A 13,463-nucleotide genomic window follows, 5' to 3' on the forward strand; every position below is an offset into this window, starting at 1 on the left:
GAGCACAAGTTACTTCTTAAATGAACTCTTCAGATAATTAAAAACAAAAAGATGCACAAGGCAGTTTTACAAATAACTATCAAAGTTTGTCAAAAAGACTGTGGCACACTGAACGTTTGTGAAAAAATGACCACAAAGATCCCTGTGAAGGCTTCCTGCCACAAGTGGCAAACGTGTTAAAACTTTATTTAAATCCCCAAATTTGTTAAAGTAATTTTTCAAAATTGACTTCTTTAATTTTATTCCCAATTTAAATATTTTTTTAAATATAAATAAGTTCAAAGTTTGAAACAAATAAGTCAGTTTTTAGTAGCTAAAAGTCTTGGATGAAATTATTACTTTTTACATAAATTGAGTTTAAAATGATTAAAATTCAGAAATAAACAGGAATATCCCACCTTCATTTAAAGTTTATTCTGTGTCACATATGTTTAGACATATTTTTATGTACATACAGTATCTGTTTACGTAAAATTGGGGGCTTTTCGTGTAGTAATGAATAGCACGTATCATATTCTCGCTCCCGCCTCTCCTGTGAAAGCTCTTCATCCACGCTCGCTGCGTCTGCAGCCGTTTGTGGGATTACAGTTACAGTCATCCTCAATCCAGTGAATAGTGAGCTAATGCGGTTTTTAACCTTTGTGCCCAAAGCCGCAGCTTCGCATGGAAATTATCTTATCTCTTTGGTGAAAGACGTTCGGAGGTGGAGGTTTCTCACACGCTTCAGGTCTGCGTTGGAGCAAACCAGGTGGTGTGAGGCTGGTTCTATGCATCGGTGATTGGTCTCAATCTTTACAAATGGGATCCTACTTTGTCTTCTCTGTACGTAGGTATGTTTTGTTGGGATTGTTACCATTTTGCCACATTTTGATTTTGATGGGTTTACTCAGAGGTCAGCAGAAGTGGTGCTGATGGAGTCCTTTAACATCTGGACTTTCTGACCGTTTCATGCAAAAGCAGCTCTTGAAACGTAACATCCGGTGGCAATTTCTGAAGCAAGTCTCTCTGCGTTTCTTGGCAGACATGATATTGATGGGGAAACGTTGTGAAATGTATTACGGTTGTTAAAAAGGGAGTTACAGTCGTCCTTGAATAAACTGGTTACATAAAGGGTTTTATTCCTCTCCATCTCCTGCTCTGTTTCTCTGGTACTTAGGTTTTTAGGAGTTGTTGGCCTCGATTTCCCTCCTCATGTATGCATACATGCTCCACATATACTAAAATGAATGTTAGCAAGCTGCTGCATGGTCCCAAAGAGAAAAACATGAGCATCAGATGAGACATCCAAATCTGATGTCTGCCTATTTTGACGTCTTTTTTAAGAGAAAAGATGTTCTTGCTATCTTCGGAAGAATCAGTTGTGTAAATTGGAAGCAAATGAAGAGGCTGAGGTGCAGATGGATTTATAGGCTTTCATTTTCTTACACCACAGGAGTGAAAAAGTGCTGATGCCTCCTGTCTGCACTCATCTCCGATGCGTCTAGGGCAGCTGGGCAAACACGCGCTCTCATTTTGGTCTGTGGATTTAGTTCTGCTGTTCTTTGCTATAAAACAATTCCTGAGAGACCGCTGCAGGAGCTCTCCGGCTCTTCAGCCTGAATACCAACAACTTAATAGAACATAAAATCTTTTTAGTCTTTTATGCAATGGGGTGGCTGGAAAATTATTCTTGGCTTTATGGTGCAGCTGACGTCTAGTGTCTGCAGAAATCCATGTCAGTGACTGCCGATTACACATTCATGTGCACATTACTGTACACACCCTCTGAAGGATCAATTCTGGCGTTCCTGACTTGTTTTCTGCAGAGGAAAGAACGGCCCCACTAGGAAACTATCAGGACATCGCGTGTATTTCTGGCCAGCATCAGCCTGACATTTAACAAACACTTGTTGCAGCGAGTGCGTTCGATTATCGGTATGATCTTGGCCAGCAAATGATCACCCTTCAACTCTTCCATGAAAAAAAGGACACATTTACAGAGAGAATATCTGGGATTCCTGTCTGGTCTCCTACTAAAAACAGCAACCATTTCCATATCTGCTGAGTTTCAGACATCAAACCCAATCAGGCATGGCTAGCATAGGTTTAGTAGGTTCTAAGATAGAAGCTTTCATGTTTGAGCACTCTGTCTTTTAAAGACCCACTTCAATCATCATCTTATCTACTTTCAAAGTCTTCCCAGAGTTTTTTCAAATTATGAATATTGTCATGTTACTGCAGGGGGGTGGAACCCAGATGCTGTAACCCAGAACGAAGACAGGTGAGTTTTGAGGTAAGAAGAGTTTTATTGTTTCTCCAGATGTGTAGTTGTTCGTGGCTGGTGGTGACGTGGACGAGCCTGATGGCGTGGCTGGAGGGCTTAATGCGGTTGGCGTAGGCTGTGGTTTCTTGTAGGCTTCTGCGCAGCTGAGAGGATGATCCACGCTGACTTCACTCTTGGCAGGTTGAAGATCCTGAGACAGGGAGCAGAGGTTTAGAGCGAGAACGAAGCATAATATAAAGTTACTGAGCATGCCTTGGACCAGGGCTGGTCACCATAAGGGGTAACGAACTGGCGATGAACTGTGGAGAGGAGTCTCCTTTTAAGCAGCAGCAGCAGATGATGATGAGAGTGGAGTCAGCTGGTGGCAATCAGGCAGGGAAGCAGGCAGAGCTGGGAGGGAGGAGTCCGACATGAGACGTGACAAATATGCTGTTTTCAGCCAAAATAAAAATATCTGTAATTTTATAGAACACACTTTCTGCAGAGCGGTAGGAGTTAATCAGAAATTCACCTCTGAGTTGTGAGCGGGACTGTTGGCACAGTGTGAGCCTGCCAACACTTCCCATCATCCTTTTGTATACACTAACACTTTCAGCCCCTCAGACCTCCAACATAATATTACCGGTGCAACAAAAATGGTGAACAATATTGAAGCTATCCAGATTCCAGCTCGGACGAGGAAAACAAAGACGTTTATGGATCTATTTGTCTGACAGTGGATGCATCAGAATGGAGCAGAGCAGGGAGCTTGCGGCCCACCCAATGTAGTTTTTATGTAATTGCTTTTTCAAACAGCATCATTTGAAAAAAGAAAATGTCAGAAATGCAATTCTAATCTAAATGTTCTCTATATAAAATTTTCATTGGAGCGGTGTCCTCAAGGAAACCGTGACCAACAGAGGAATTTCTGAATTTATCCAAAAGTCTCGGCATCAGCAAACACTTTGCTAATGCCAAAGTGTTTGCTAGTTCAACCACTGAGGACTTTACGATGCCGAAAAGACAAAACATTTCAGTAAAAAAATGGAGATCATAAAGGCTTTTGGTTAGTTAGTCGCAATGTTTTTGGCTATCATCTTGACATGTAAGCAGGCTGAGATTTCTACATAGATGGGGGACAAAGTAGGAATACCAGATACTGTTGTATCTTCTTTTTTTCTAAGGCAGGTCAGTGATTGATTGTTTAATAATTAGCCTGCTGTTGTTTTGGATCCATTGACCCTATCTCAGACATGGACTGACTGAGTGTGACGTCATCCAAAGAAAATGGTTTACTTTTGGCTACAACCAGATGACGTCAGTTCAGTCTGGGCCACATCTTTTCCAGTAAGGAAGGGCTCTCCCAGCGTCGTCATGATGAATATTTATTTAAACACACGGCCGACATTGACCAAACATACGTGTGCTGTCTGGGTTCAGGGGAGCAGCATGTGCTCAGATCTGCTACATGTTGTCTGGTGAAGTACGAGAGTATACAGTCAAGCACAGACCCCAGATGGAGCTGGATTTTACCCAAGAAGCTGTAGTCCGATTTGTTTCCGTTTACTAAATACCAACACCGGATCTGGAAAATGTTGCTTTTTGTTTTTCATGTAAAAAATGTTTCCTAATCTGTTTCCTACCGTCTGAAAAAACAAATGCAGTGCTGTAAATGTTCATGACAACCAGAAGAGTATTACAGCTTGTAGATCTAAACCCCAAATGGAAGGACGGCCAATCCTGAGACCCAAGATCTACATTCCTGTTTGATTTCCAGCTTTCCTTGAACCTTTTGCTGCTGATCACCTGGACCAGGTGTGTTCAGTCATTCAGAACGGGTATCACCTGATCCAGATGATAAGCAAACAAAAAGGACAGAAAAAGCAATAAAACATGATGGCAGAGCTAAAAGATTGGTGTTGGGCAGCCCAGGCATTTGGATTCTTGGTCACACAAAGAAACGTTTATTGTGAGTAGGTTCAGAAATTTCCTGATGAAATTTCATGAGTGCAGCCTTCATGTTGAGGCTTTTTTTCCCTTGGAAATGGTTTGATTAGACATCAAACAGTAACAACATGTTTTGATATTGGAGAACGTGTTTATTAAAGTAATATATACTTAGTATATATCTAAATACATTTTTATCCAAATTAATGTGAATTTTGTATTTGATGACCAGAAATAAAATGTTTGTCTAAATAGGGGGGGAAAAAATGAAATTTTACCAATTATTCACTATTAGCTGCTCACTTTAAACTTCTAAATGTGAATCATGTGAACAGGAAAATAACACAAAACGGCTAATACTCGTACTCATTTCGATCACAGAAACAAATCTGTTAATTTTGTTTAGTCAACCTTTTAAATGAGCTAGAAAATGCCACTGAAGGGTCCCGCGACTGTGTTGCCGCGGGTTAGCGATGGCTAGTGATAGAATTTAGCCAATCGCAATCAAGAACTTGTGCACAGACTTTAAAAAGTCCTGGGATAGGTTTTTTTACAGCAACCTGCAGACTGGTAGAAATTTGAATGTGGGCTCCAGTGGGCCTACATGCTGGACTTTGGACATGCCCGTTTAAAACCAATCCTGAAGCTGACGGGCAGCCGGCGTTGACACTTTTCTGAATTTTGTTTGTATAAATGAGTTGAATTTGTTATGAATTAGTGCTACTAACCATTCCCCACACTGAATATTTAAGGAATGGAGGCTCCAAATTTTGGATGGTTTGTAACGGCATTCTTGAATTGGATTCATTTGTAAATTGAATGCACTTGGTGAACCGGATTTAGATGCTTCAGGTAGAGGACTGCATTGGGATTGAGTCCCAACGCAAATCTCGCGGGAGTGGGAGGTTTGAATTTTGCTGCGGCGGCTAAAAAAACAACACAGCGGGATTGGGAACAGCCAAAAAGCAAAGCACAGACCGATTCGCAGACTGGGAAACGATGCGTCCATTGCTTCAGTGCCAAAGCCGATCGATGATGAAATGGGTGCATATGTCGGCTCCCGGCTCTCTGATAACCCAGACAGCGTACTTCAACGGTGGAAGTTCAACAAAGAGCACTATCAAAGCTGGCACGTTTCATCTTTAGCATTCCTGCATGCAGTGCACCTTCAGAGCGGGCCTTAAGTGTCTGTGGGCGCATCTTGGAAGAGAGACACGCGGGATTGGGACCGCAGTCGATCAGCGACATTCTATTCCTCCACAGCAATATTGCAAAGTGATTCATTTGTTAAATTCATTTGCTAATGTTGTTTATTTTGTTATTTATTAGTATTGTTTTTTGAGCACAGCCCCTCGTTGCCAAGAGGCGTGATGATGCCAGTGTTATTGAGCAAGCTGCCTAAGTTTGAATGTTTTTATTCTTGTTTGTATTTTTCAAACAGAAAACCTGCGACATTTGGCTAATAATTGTAAAACTGCTGTTTTTCATGTAGCCTATTTTATCGTATGTATATGTTTTTGCAAAGCGGTCTATTTTTTATGTGCAAAGTTTTTGATAAAAACAAAATTATATTTGAATGTATCGTGTCTTTTGTCTTTTTTGTTTTTATTTTTTACATGCAGGCAAGGGAAACGAAACAAACAACCCCATGTATCTCTTTAATAATATCAATACAAATACGTGTGGTTTTTTTTTTACTGCCAGACGGGAGAAGACTCAAAATCAATGAATCTCTATTACTGTGCGGGACTAAATTCTCAGAGTTCTGTGAGAGTGTAACACATACGTTGGGGGAGCGGGCGGTAATGGTCAGAAATTCGGCGGGCGGTAGTGGGATGGAGAAAATATGGCTCTAGCTTCAGGTGCCTCAAACCGGCTGATCAAGGGGTATTTTTTGTACTTTGTAATCTTTACATTTCTAGTTGATGAACGTATTTGTTATTTTAACCAATGGAGAAACTTGGATGCTATTTTGCTTGGATCCGCATATTAATATCCCCTTCTGTTTGGCTCTTTTGATTTTCGACTTCAGAAACTCTGTTACTCAAGTTTTTATTTTATTTTTTTATTGTCTCCGTCTTTCCTCTCATTGATTGGAAAAGCAGTAAAACTCCAGTAAGTGTCACCCCTGGGAACATGCTAAGTGCCCTTCTTTCTCTGCTTAGCTCACATGTTGGCCTCAACGTGTAGTCCCACTTGCCATCTCATTCCATCATAAATGGGTTTTTAAACCACTTGACTGGAAAATTGACTTGGCATGTCAATTTGGATGAACCGCTCCAGTCAAGGCTGCTGGTTTTGTTTGCATGTGTGGATGCTTTTTCTCATGCATACTTCTGCATCTCTCAAAGGGAAATTCTAAACTCTGTTTTGCTGCCAATCAGGAAGTCATTTCAAATGAAAACAAGGGCACTGATTACTAAAAGTGCCAGCGTAAAATCAATGCTGTTTTCATTGGTTATATGGAGCGAAATGACACAGGGAGTCATTGTTCTGAGACATTTAATGTAAAATAACGTCAGTAAAGATGTGATAAATTGATACCAAATCTCACTTTGAGTTGAACTTTTGTTAACTTTGTGTCTTTTTCTCTTCTTTTGCAGGTCTTTGAAGGCCTAAGACTACTTCTTTGCGCCATTAGATGAAGGTCTTCCCAATGGAAATGTCAGATAATCCTTTTCTCAAAACGGATGAGTCTTTGGGCCAACGTTGCAATCACACATTTTAGTTGTTTTGTGTGCAAGTAATTGGACAAAAATGGAAAATCCAAAAGCCTCACCCACAACCTGACACGTTTAATCTAATGTCTTGGATTTAATCAGAAACATCTAATAGATTTACTGATCTCTCATTTATATCAGGTTCATTAGGAAATGCACTGATTGGAGGGTTTAGTTCTTGTCATGCAGCAAATCTGGATCTTCAGAAGCAAGCTGGCCACACAGGTTTTAGGAACAGCTGGTTTAGCTGACGGTGCAGGTCTCTCCTTCACATCAGTGACCCCATGACCCTCGCTGAAGTCCCATCTTTGAGCATCTAATGGCAGCTGCTGTCACCTGCACGACCATCACCATGGCCGCACGCCCGTAGCCGTGCCACGCCGGCGTTGCTGGGGCTGGCCGTCGCAGGACGGTAACCTCCATCGGCCATGACCCGGCTGATGTTGGGACGGACTCTGGAGCGCATCTGCAAAGGCGTCCTGCTGCTTTGCCTGCTCCACTTCCTCATCATGATGATCCTGTACTTTGACGTCTACTCGCAGCGCTTCGACCTCTTCAGCCGCTTCAACAATGGACGCAACGGATCCAGGAACAATGTCAGTGGAGCTGGGAGCGGACATCATTACTATTACTACAACCTCTCCAGGTCCAACACCACGTTAGCCAACTACCTGGCCACCGGAGAGCAGCTGGCACCAACTATGCAGCCTGAGAGTAATCAGACTCCTTCTCCAAAGCCGCTACCGCCATGTCCTGAGAACCCGCCTGGTCTTGGTGAGTCGCTTACTCCTCTTACTCCTTACCAGACTCCTGGAGATAAACCTTTTAAACTTCCCTGTCATTAAAACGTGTTAAGGTGAACAAAGCAACAACCTACGTTAAAAACAAACGGCTAAAACAAATCCCGACTGCCTTTTCTGAAGCCAGAGCTTTGTCTCCTTAATGTCAACAATGACGTGTGTCCTGGTGTCAGAAAACCACTGCCTATAACAAACACAGTTCCTACAACAGGATGTCTAACAGAAACACTAACGTAGAAATGAAAAGCTTTCAAATCTTTGTGACTATTATATTCTGTCGTCATGGAAAAACCTGCAGATTTAGATTCTCTTGTTTTCCAACCTATTCTTAAATCAGGTTTCCACATGTATGAAATAAATCGCAGAAAATAATTTAAAATCAGGAAAAGCTATAAACTGAAAGAGCAGCTTTCTGTTGTTTGTGAAGTGTTAAGAGTTGATCCAAATGCAAAGAAGGACTTAGTACTGTATAAAAACAACAAAGCTTGAATTTTTGCTGAGAAAAATTGTTCCATATTGTCATCTGGAACATCTTATATATGGGTTAATATAAGGATTATATATGGATTAGCACATATGGTTGGGTGTTAATGTGAATACGCTAACGCAGCCAATTTGAAGCTTTTTCTTTTGTTTTACTAACGAGGTTGGAAGTTGGTGTTGGTGTAAGTTGGTATCCGAATCCCCTCGCTACTCCCTAACCCGAAAAGACTAAGGCTGAAACCGCATTGCTTCCCCACCCCTACGGCTTCTCCCTACCCTTACATTTATCCCCTATTTGACATTTAACGTCAAATAAGAACATTTTACGAAGGCTATTTATGACTCCAGAGTGTTCTGATAATAAAAACTCGGATGAGTTATTAAAAACACATTTAAACATATCTTTTCAAATGACGAATCGTTCAAACGCAATGCATTGTGGTCCATACTTGCCAATCTGGTGAGCATCGCTGCACACTAATTCGTGCAGAAACCTTCAGGAAATTTCCGAGACAAATGATAGATTCAGACACCCTGAAAAAATTGCCATATATAGTCCGTCAGTCGCATTTTACTTACGTGTTGCAAACAAGGTTGGGCATTAGAGATTTTGTGAATATGCTAATGCTTCTTATGTGGTTACAAACAAGCACTAGAGTTACTGTAAATTTAGCTATAAGTCTGACTGATTGCATTATCTCTTACTCATTTGTGGCGCTCAATGTGCCTCATACTGTATATGATGTGCTTAACCCTTGTGCTATCCTATGGGGTCAGGATGACCATTGACGTGTTCTCCCTACCATGACAAAGGTGGATAAAGGTGGAGAGGATTTCATGTAATCCATGGACACCAATGAAGATCACAAATCATTGAAGAGAAAGGTTCAGTGCACAGTCTTGTGGGGTCTAGATGACCCAACCCCCAATGTCAAAGTGCCTAGGATAGCACAAGGGTTAAGTAGATCATTCATTGATGGTGCGCCCTATAGTCATCCTTTATTTTTCAATTATCTGCTTTAATCGAATTTGTTGAACTCAATCTGATTAAATGACTTTGGAATCTATTTTTTTCCGTCCTAGTTCCTGTCCTCCATATTTTCTGTGACGATTCCTTCATTTGTTGGTGCTGCTCTGCTCTGTCTCTAAGCAAGGCAGGGGGATTTCCAAGTCATAAGTGTAGATGAGACCTTCAACGGCACTCAAAGCCAAAGGTTATTGGTGTATACTCTGTACATAAATACACCTCCAGGCCGACTCCAATTAGTGGCAAAGAGCAAGTTGGTCATAATTCAGGTCTTTAGGGTCAGGCTGCAACATCAAATGGATTTAATGTCAAGGGTTTACGCCGCTGTATTTCAACCGGATGGACTCACTGTGGGGCCCTTACGGAGATTCATGCAGTCGGAGGTTTTAGCTAACTACACAAACAGCAGCACCAGCACACGGCAGCACTTTAAAGGAACTTCTTTACAACTTCAGTTCTAACTGCAGGAGATTAAATAAGTCTGTTAAGTAGACTATTTGCTTTTAATTAAAGCAAATAGTCTACTACTTATTTAATCTCCAGCCATATCTTCCAAAACCTACATCATTAAAAAGAAATATAGATTTAGATATTCACTTTTATTTAAAAAAAAAAAAAGAAAAAAGGGGAAGGGTCCCTTTGACAAAATTTCCTCCAAGCTTTTTCATATTTCAGTCATTGGTTTAAGCTGAAGCTGGACTCACACTTTTCCTTTTGGGGCAGGTGTTCATGGTTGATCAGCTGAAAGGTGGAAGAGTCGATTGATCACTTACGTTGCTGGGATTCTTCTCACGCATAACATCCAGAATAGCCAAATTATGATGAACTCTCTTTCTTTTTGTTTAAAAACCTAAAGCATTGCCCTTTTGTTTGCTTGTTTTCTAAAATAAATTACAGAGGTTTTCTTTTCTCAACAAGCCAAATCCCTTTTTTCCTGCCTTCATTTTTACAGTTTGAGAAGTAACCTGTTAGGTCTACAAGAGATGATTTTGTTCTTGTTTGTTTGTTAGCTCTTTAATGATCTCTCCATCCGTCACATGTTTTAACTTTTGTTTTTAAGTTTAACTACTTTTTTCCCAGATTGATTGACAGCTTCAGTTGTTTTGGAAGCATCTATGGAACGCACACATGAACGCTTCAGACCACCAATCTGCTTTTCTTACTACGTCTTATTTTCTTCAGCTTTCAGACAAAAGGGTTTGTGAACAGACAACTTTTCATTTGTGTTGCTTTGATCGAAACAAACTTAAAAAAACCCCACAATTTTCTTCTTTTTTTCCACGAGAGAACGTTAAGAAACGAGCTGTTGAGAAAATCTTTAAAAAATATATTTTTAATTTGAAAGCATTGGACTTTTGTGGCAACAACAACAATCAATACAGTCAACACAAGTTTAATGTTTGAAAACATTCATCTGATAATTCTTCCAGAATCTTTAACGTGTTTTCTATGAATGAACTGATCCATTTGGAAAGTTATTTCCAAATCTTTTTTTTTTTTTGTCTCTTATTTCAAATAAAGTTTCCTCTCTAGAAGCAGCTGCTCTTCATTTTTCGTTAATTTCAGACAAAACTGTTTCAGTGCAAGTCAGATGGATAGAAATGGTATTACCGTAAATTCCGGACTACAAAGCGCACCCGATTACAAGCCGCACCCACCCATTTTCACGTGTTTAATTAGTTTTATACATACACAAGCCGCGGCAGAGTACAGGCCGCGCATGTGTTAGGCGATATTGTCATCCTGACAGATCACGGCCAGCATCCCAGAGTGAGTGCAATTCATTAGCACATTGTGGGTGGTTCCAGCTTTGCCTCTGGCTCATGTATTTGAGTGTATCGACATCTGTCAAACAGCATGGACCTCTATTCTGTTCACAAGTTCCTCAGTTATGGTGTTTTTATTTCATTTTTTTTTTACTTATTGACAATCTAGGTATCATACATAAAATTACAAACAGTAACCATATAATCAACATTACATCCCTCAGTTATGATGAGGAAATTTACATCCGCGATTCCAAATTTCCCATGAGTCTTAGGGGCTAAAGGCGGGGCCAACGCCCGGCTCGCCATTCTGTTGTACGTGTTTAAGAATTAGCAAGTAGCAGCAGTGCATGGAGGGGTGAACGGGAAAAGCTCTCCTTCCGCTTGTGTCGCGGCAGCATTATGGGAGTAACAGGGCTGGTTAAAAAAAAACACACCGGTAAAATACAGCAGCGGCGACTGAAAAGCGCGCGCCTCAGCGCGATACGCGCGCCTCAGTGCGGCGCGTGCGTCAGAATTCAGAAGCCTCTGCGCTCCGCTCCCGCCCCGCGCGCTCCTTGTCTCCCCTTCCTATCTACTCCGACACCTCTGGCCAGGGCGGCTTCAAGGAGGAGGACTTCGTCCCCGTTGCGCCGGTGGATGGAGCAAATCGTTTCTGTGCAGAGCAATCGGACTTAATACTGTACGTTTTGTGTATGAGGGGCGGATGCGTTGTTACGTGTGGGAGCCTTCAGACTGCCATCGGCCCCGCAGCTCAATCAGCAGGAGAAGATGTCTCCAGCTCACACGGAGGCTGTGAGCTTTTCAAAGCAAAATTCCGCTTTTACGGTTTCCTTAGAAACCGTAAATGGAGTGTAAATTCACTCCATGCGCTGTTCTCTCCGTCACGCAGCAAACCGGCTTTTCCAAACCCGTTGGTGACGGTGGACTTTTTCACGCTGCTTTTAACGATTGCTTTTAACTTGAAAGCTTCATCATATTGTAGCGGCGATCTGGTGCACGTTGGGTCTAATGGCACCAAAGGATTCTGGGATGCGGCTGGGCATGCGTGTTTCATTTTGTTGAACCATGACTGAAGTGTCTAAGACCTGAAGTCAAGTCCATGCTGTTTGGCTGCTTAGAGGTGTGTTGAATATAAATGTCTTGTGCTTGGTGTTAAAGAATTCAAACTATTCACTGAGTTCGAAAGTACGTACATGGCTGCCGCTAATTAAATCCATAAATTAGCCGCGTCACTGAATAAGCCGCAGGGCTGTAAGCGCAGGAAAAAAGTAGCGGCTTGTAGTCCGGAAATTACGGTGATTAATTCAGAAACTTCATGGTTGTCCAATAAAGAAAAGAGGAATTACACTCACTAAATAAAAAAAAGAACATCAAAAAGAAGCATAATTAAACCATATAATAAATTACCAAAAAAAAACACTAGAAAAACCAACAAGACTCTTTAAGAGAATTAAAAAAATGAACAATGGGAGACGATAAAGTGAGTTTTTAATGTAAATCAATTTGACATTTTCCTAAAACTCTGATTAGAAACCCGGTGCTTGTTTGTTGCAGATTTTGTTGGCTCACACATTACAACTTCTACGAGTTTTTTCCATTTTTATCCGTCTTTTGGTGTCTCTCACTTAAGTGAAAGTCTTGTAGAAAGTTCCTCTATGAGTGCGACAGTGATAGTTCTTTATTTTTCACTGGAACAATGACATTTAAAAATGTGCTTTTCGGTCTGCGCAACATTCACACATTAAGCAATAATTTACCATGCTAAAAGTTAGGACTAAAAAAACGATAAATAATGTGGAAAAAGTGCATCATTCGCTCACAAAAAACAAAAAAGTGATCGTTAAATTGTCACAAGATTAAAAGTGCATCAATCCTTAAAAACTAAAATAGTTTAAAAATAGTTAAATAAAAGAAAACGCTACATTTGATTCAACATATAGCATTCCATAAAATGCCATTCAAGATCATTGTTCTCTAGCCCAGATCAGACGTTGGAGTCATTTCCGTTTATGCGACATGCTAATCGATTCATTTGGCCGTTGTGTCTGTCTGCTCGTTGAAGCTGCAGCACTTTTTTTGGATGACATTAAAAACAAGTTCCTCCTCTCCTCCAGCCTGTTTAAATCTTTAAACGGGATCTTTAAAGCTTTAATTCTTCAGGCAGCGTCAGCATTTCTCCTTCTATTTATTTATTTTTTACTCTGATTGCTTTTCTCATTTGATAATGAGCTTGGTTGCGGGCTTTGAAATAGGAACAGGGAGATAAAGCAGTCGGGCTGATTTGCCTGAACCTGAGCTTCGCTGATTTCATTATTTGCCGTGGAATTGGCTGCCGCTGGCGTTGGATTTGGCATTCATATCGAGCACAGGTGTACTCTTGTAGCTTATCTCTGCCCGTTCTCAGTGATGGAGTGGCTGCCTGGAGGCTGTAATGAGCGGGAAGGCAGAGAAAGACGGAGGCTGTTTTTCAGTCAC

The 13,463-nt window shown here is 41.0% G+C and overlaps 1 protein-coding gene across 1 annotated transcript in view; it reads left to right on the forward strand.

The window, feature by feature from the left end:
- Window positions 1-7,227: 7,227 nt before the first annotated feature.
- Window positions 7,228-13,463, forward strand: part of b4galt2 (beta-1,4-galactosyltransferase 2) — a gene marked incomplete in the record, with an annotated part of 73,608 nt that continues 67,372 nt past the window's right edge. Inside the window, 1 exon segment of the mRNA NM_001160444.1 lies at window positions 7,228-7,683. Within this exon segment, the coding sequence (NP_001153916.1) occupies window positions 7,338-7,683 (346 nt within the window).

This window comes from Oryzias latipes, chromosome 17 (genome assembly GCF_002234675.1).
Source record: "Oryzias latipes chromosome 17, ASM223467v1".
NCBI classification, from domain to species: Eukaryota; Metazoa; Chordata; class Actinopteri; order Beloniformes; family Adrianichthyidae; genus Oryzias; species Oryzias latipes.